Here is a 6,000-nt window from a genome sequence, read left to right as displayed (position 1 = left end):
TTTTACTGAAAAACTTTCAACAGGTTTTAAATTTAGAACAAAGAAGCCAGGACCAGCATTATGAAGGCAGCAAGAACACACCACACAAACACACACACAAATACCACACTCACATACACTACACACAAAGGACCAATGTCACAAAGCTATATGTGATTCCTTTGAATGACTTGGATAAATATGGTTAACTTTGAGAGATGAACACACCAATCATTTTCATATAAATGTTTTATTGCAGAGAAGTTATAGTTATTTACATGCTGTAACACATCACAACATAAATTACCAAATATTCCATGGTGGGATGCTGTAGATTCAGATAATAGTTTTAGAAGAACCACAGGTTAAGTGAAGAGACTTACAGCTTTGTTGACACTACAACTCTCGGCTGCTAAGTGCTAGAAGTCAAAGGCAGTGTGTTGTCAGTCCTACCTATCACCACTTGCATGCAGAAACCTAGGAAGCAAATACAAGACAACTGTCGGGGTTCAATCGTATTGCCACCGAAGCTTACGAAAGGTGGAGTAATAATTTATGTTGTAAAGCATTTAATTCTTGCATAAAATATACACTTCTATTAAGACGGATATAAATCTACTTATTTATAAACCCTGGCTTAAAACAATGACAGGGTGCAGCCTGCACATGCACTGAAAGGACAACCTAGCAAATGTTTGTGAGACCTTCACACTGTATGCACTTTCTATTGTTCTCAGCCTGGGAAAAGAGCTTCCAGAATGACAGAGTTCAATTTCTTTTGGTGATGAGTAATGAAAATGAAGCTCTAGGAAATACCCTAGACATTTGTGCTGATTTGTGATGGTGGAGAATAATCTATGGGGAAGAGCAGACTGTCACTATGGTATAATTTGGCAAATCTTCTGTGAGCCACATGTCAAGCAGGGTCACCCTGAAGTGCAATGAAAGTCAGTGACAGTTGCCTGCTTAATTCTCAGAGGCAAATCTAGTGCTAACAGATCTCAGACACAAGTGAAACAAGGATGTGAGTCTACAAACTCTAAGCTGCATTCACAGATGCTCCTCAAAACAGGATTCTAAAGTCACAGAGAAGATAGGCCTTAACTGGAAAGGTGGGGATGATAGGGACCAATGAAGGCAGCAGTTAACAATAAAACCTCTATAGCTTTCCAAACCTACCCCACCAACCTGAGTAGTGAATGAAGCAAGCAAATGAGTGGACCCAGCTCTGCCAATTCTGCAAGTGCTTGCTTACTCTTGAATACAAAAATAAACACTGAGAAAAGTTGGATGATAGGTACAAAGCATAAACACAGCCTTGTATCTACCTTCTGACTCCTTCTCCCCCTCCTACATCCTCCTAGCAAATTCTCCTTCTTGCTCACCAAAGGTAAAACAGTTCCTTCGGCTGGAAATGTCTTGGTCACATAAGTGGTTGTTCAGTGTTCATCATGGGAGAAAATCAAGCCTGGGCTCTGGTTTTAAGTGATTCGTCTTTAAATAAAATGTGCCGGGATTGTAGAGTCTCATTTCAAGACCACAATCCTGCTGAGCTAGGTCAGCAAATCAGGATGTTCATGCTAGAGATAAGCAGGGAATGCAGCAAGTTCTCTAAGATATGCTTTGATATCTGCAGACCAGTCTTAGGCTTTGCATTTTGAGCTAGGTGGCTTGCAAGGACAGTTTGAAGGACTTGTAAGTTCTGGTACTGGGGATCATAAAGAACCCATACCACCTATGGGTTTTGGGTAAATCAAATTATAAAATCTCTTTGGGATTTGAGCCCAGCTAGTTCTGTGCCCAGGTGAAGCAATGAATAAAAGTTTATGAGAATAAATAGTTTACGGTAATTTAAAATATCATATTTTCAGTATGCATAATAAAAATATATCCATACAATGATCTCAATGCTATCATTAATTTTTCTCTTTATAAAAATAATCCCTTGAAAGTGCTATTAGGAGCTACCTTTCTGTATTTGTCATGAAAGGCAAATTCCTAGACCTGCAGTATGCTCTCATTCTCAAGGCGTTCCTAGAGTTGACTTCTTCTGTTGGTAACAATGCACAGCATAGTTTCCTCGTTCAGCTTCCTCCTTAAGAAATGCTAATGTGAAGTACTGAAAGAGTTAAGCAGGATGATGCATGGGGTGATCTAGCTCTGATTTGGAACAAACAATGGATAAGTTGTCCTTAACTTACTGAGACATATGACTAAGCAGGACCACTTCATTTCCAAGATTAATAAAGCTTCAGAGTCCCTACAAGAAGTATAGAACAAGAAACTCAACTCATATTTAAAAGAAAAATTAAGACATTACAACAAGCCATGATGGGAAACAAAAGAGTCAAACCCAACTTCACTATATAAACCACAGCCCAAACTAAAAGTTTTCATCATAACAGTTATGGCTTCCTAAGCCAGAGAAAGCTTACTGTACTCCAAGAATCAACCACACTTGGTAGATGATTGCAGGTATTTGGTAGGTTGCAATGACAATTGAGTAGCTGCAGATTGCATAAATGTGTTGTGTCACATAATATCAAAGTTATTTTGCAAAAATTATACAATTTGGAATGCTTGAATATGAGACACAACAATGTACTGAAACATAGATTTTAAGAAAATGAGAGCAATCGTGTATATAAAAGGTATTGGGGTGCATTTAGTTAGTGCTACCAAGGTTAAATAGGTAATGAGGGTCTTTTCAGATGGCTACTTAGAATTACAGTCACATGTATCTAAGTTTTTCCGTGCCTCTGTCTTCCATGCCTCCTGGTGAATCTTGCTTGGGACCATTCAATCCCATGTGTAAAGATGGATAGAACAATGTCCCTTAAACAGGCGGATATGCTAAGCGTCCCCTAGTGTTGATTTGGCTTTTCATGGAGGATTCAGACTTCCTTATTATAATGCATAACAGCCTTTTTCTGGTCCTTCTCCGGTCCTTGCTTTCACCTTTCCGCACCATGTGCCATGTCTCCCTAGGCTAACAAAGATTCCTTGGTAACTTGATTTTCAGATCTATTTTTATCAAACTCAGGATTACCCCTTTCTTCCCAGGGTGGTACACTTTGCAAGTGTCCTGGATCTCCTATTTCCGAGGCCCCTGTATCTTATTTGCACTTAAAGTGGAGGAGGCAGGTAAAGCTACGCTTCTTTCAACATTTGGTTGTTCTAGGGGCTCGAACTCCCAGGGACACACTTCAGCTCGTGATGCTAAGGGTTGGTGGGAGTTATTACTTGAGTTACAGGAGCCAGGAAAGATATCCACAGAGGAAGATGTCTGTTTCTCCTGGTTTCCCATTTGGTTGAGATTTTCATTCTCTGCTTTTGATGCTACGGCTTTGGGGGGCAGTTCTTCATATTGCCCAGCACACGGATTGGTTGTGTAGACCTGGCTTCCATTCTCCTCTCTGGCTCTCCCTGGGAGAACTGGAGTCTTAGAAATCAGACGATTCTCATCTTCCAAAAGGGATTGACTGTGGCTCTCCCAGGGGCACACCTCTGTCTTGTCTATGCTCTTGTGACTGGCTTGGTGGAGACCTTCAGCTGCCTTAGGCTTGTGGTGGGACTTCTCTTTCAAAAAAGAAGTTGGGTTTTGTTCCACTTCAGAAGCTGCAATTGATACGTGTTTTTGAGTTTTTGGTTCTGAAGGCACAGGACCAGGGGTCAGGTCATAAACCTCCCAAGGGCAAACTTCTCCAATATCAAAATTGTCCTTTATCTGGGTGGGGCCGGAACTCACGTCAGGATTGGCAGTGGGGAGGCTGACCCTCTGCTGTTTCATAATCCCAGATTTCTGGGGCTTTCTTAGCTCCTCCGTGTGATTGGAGTTTGGGAAGGTAGAATCTTTAGACTCTGTGTTATCTGAATTTGAGTACTTCCTGTTTGTCTCTCTATCTTTTGGTTTCTGGGACTTAGCTCGGTCTTCCATAACTAAAGTCTGGGTTTTGCCAGCCAGCCCGAGTGTCTTCTCCTTGGCACTTGCAATGACACTGAGCGACTTCTGTAACATAGACGTACGTGGGTGCCCAGGCTTCTTCTCGGAGCTGAGGTTGTGAGCACTGGCTGACTTGCAGACCAACGGCACTGACTCTGTGGACTCAGCCTCACTATCTTCTTTGAGCTTTTGTGTCAGTTTTTTACTTGACAGCGACTCCAAGGTTGAATTTTCAGTGGCCTCCTCTTCCTGGCTCTCCGTGGGCACGCTGCTGGATTCTTCAGTTTGGTCTCTCACATGGTCATACGTGCTGTGGGATTTCTTGAGAGAGAAGACTCGGTTTTTCAGAGACTCCTCCTTGGGTCTCCCTGTGTTCCCTGAGGACTCGGTAGGATTCTTCCGGACGAGGCCAGTCCCCTTGGCCGCACTGTGGTCTGTGCCCTCCTTGTCCTCTTTGGAGCACTGCCTGCTGACCGTCTCTGGGATCTCAGTGATGCGCCTCATAATGGACCGGCCTAAGCCCTTCTTGGAGCACCGCTTTTTCTGAAGGTGGGGGTTGTTTGTGATCATCTTCTTACGCTTGTATATTTCTAACTGGGCATAGAGTTTTTTCAGTTCATCCTGCCAGGACAAGAGGACATTTTTAAAGGGGCACAGATTTAGTGTTTCAGACAGAAAATAGACAGGTGGTGTTTATAAAAACAAGATTGGGCTTTCTCAGCAATTGTAATGACACCATTCGCCAATTTCTACTTGTTCTTAACTTTCTAAAAATTCTGTAGGACTTTTTCTTATATAAACATTGAACTTAAGACATGAAATCAGGGGCTAGAGAGGTGGCTCAGAGGTTAAGTCTGCTCTTCTAGAGGTTCTGAGTTCAATTCCCACCAATCATATAGGTGGCTCATAACCACCTATAATGTTACCTGATGTCCTTTTCTGGCATGCAGGTGTACATGCAGATAGAGTACTCACGTACATAAAATAAATAACTTAATCTTAAAAAAAAAAGACACGAATTCATAGGTATTACTCTTGCTTCATGGAGCAAAGAAAGGACTTGGAGTTTTCAATGACTGTGGTCCAGACTGAGTTCAGACTATAATGAAACCCAGCATCCTGACTGCATGTAGCCATTGATACAGCCATGAGTAGCAGCAGACAGACTGAGGAACAGCAGTCTAAAGCAACTTCTTCCTTCAGAGGTTGTTCCAGTTTTATACATTTTATTAAATAAGACAGCCTCTCTGCTCACAGGGTGGCCTTACTTGCTAAAAGCATGTGTGTCCGTAATGTCAGTCACAATTAGGAAGTATGACCAAGGCAATTGTAATTGCTGGGACAGTTCTGTGTAGCACAATTATATCATGTTTCTACACAGGAGTATTCTTCAGTGGTCCCTTCAGTCTCTCACAGACATCCTCTTTTTCTTTAAACATAGAAACAAGAATTCACACGCATGCCTCAATCTGCACATGATTGTCTGTATCAGTGGCTTAGATTGAACTAGTGTGACAAAAGAACAAGTCCATGTGGCCTTACCCGAATGTCTTCTGGATCTAGGCTGTGCTCACTCCAGGCTGAATTGATGCTGCTGTTCAGGTAGGATCCAGAACGACCCATGTCCAGCTCATCTTCATATGCTTCGGTGGCAATGTCATCACGGGGGTTATTGCTTGAATGTGAAAACTGCAACAGATATGTTATGTGAGTTGTAGCCATCAACCCATTGCTAGACAGCGCAGCATTTTCTAAGGTGCTAAGGCTAACTTTATTTCTTCATCTTGATGGATTCAATCACAAACCCTACCGATAATTTGCTGCCATCCTTTTGATTAGCCTTCCTAGTGTGTGCTAGAGCTGTGTGTGAGGCAACATAACTCTGCTCACCCTTTCACTTCAGTTTAACCCTTGTTTCTTTGTTGGGTTCCCAGTGCTAATAGACTTTACTCATTTTCCATGATATATTTGCTATTTGAAAATGAAAATAAAGTAGAAAAGTGGAAGGATTTTAAGGAAGTCTCCCTAGGAAAAGCAATTTGATATACTTGTGTATGGATGAAAACTGTTTTGATATA

The 6,000-nt window shown here is 41.8% G+C and overlaps 1 protein-coding gene across 1 annotated transcript in view; it reads right to left on the bottom strand.

The window, feature by feature from the left end:
- Positions 1-214: 214 nt before the first annotated feature.
- The window catches only part of Gpr158 (G protein-coupled receptor 158), a 342,907-nt gene continuing 337,121 nt past the window's right edge, over positions 215-6,000 (bottom strand). Inside the window, exons 9-10 of the mRNA XM_076938807.1 lie at positions 5,465-5,611; positions 215-4,543 (exon numbers count right to left, since the gene is read on the bottom strand). Of these exons, the coding sequence (XP_076794922.1) occupies positions 3,074-4,543; positions 5,465-5,611 (1,617 nt within the window). The 3' untranslated portion in view covers positions 215-3,073. The remainder of the gene's footprint in view (positions 4,544-5,464; positions 5,612-6,000) is intronic.

This window comes from Arvicanthis niloticus, chromosome 8, assembly GCF_011762505.2.
Source record: "Arvicanthis niloticus isolate mArvNil1 chromosome 8, mArvNil1.pat.X, whole genome shotgun sequence".
NCBI lineage: Eukaryota > Metazoa > Chordata > Mammalia > Rodentia > Muridae > Arvicanthis > Arvicanthis niloticus.
The sequence above is the reverse complement of the archived record's forward strand: the minus strand, read 5'-3'. Positions and strand labels throughout refer to the sequence as shown.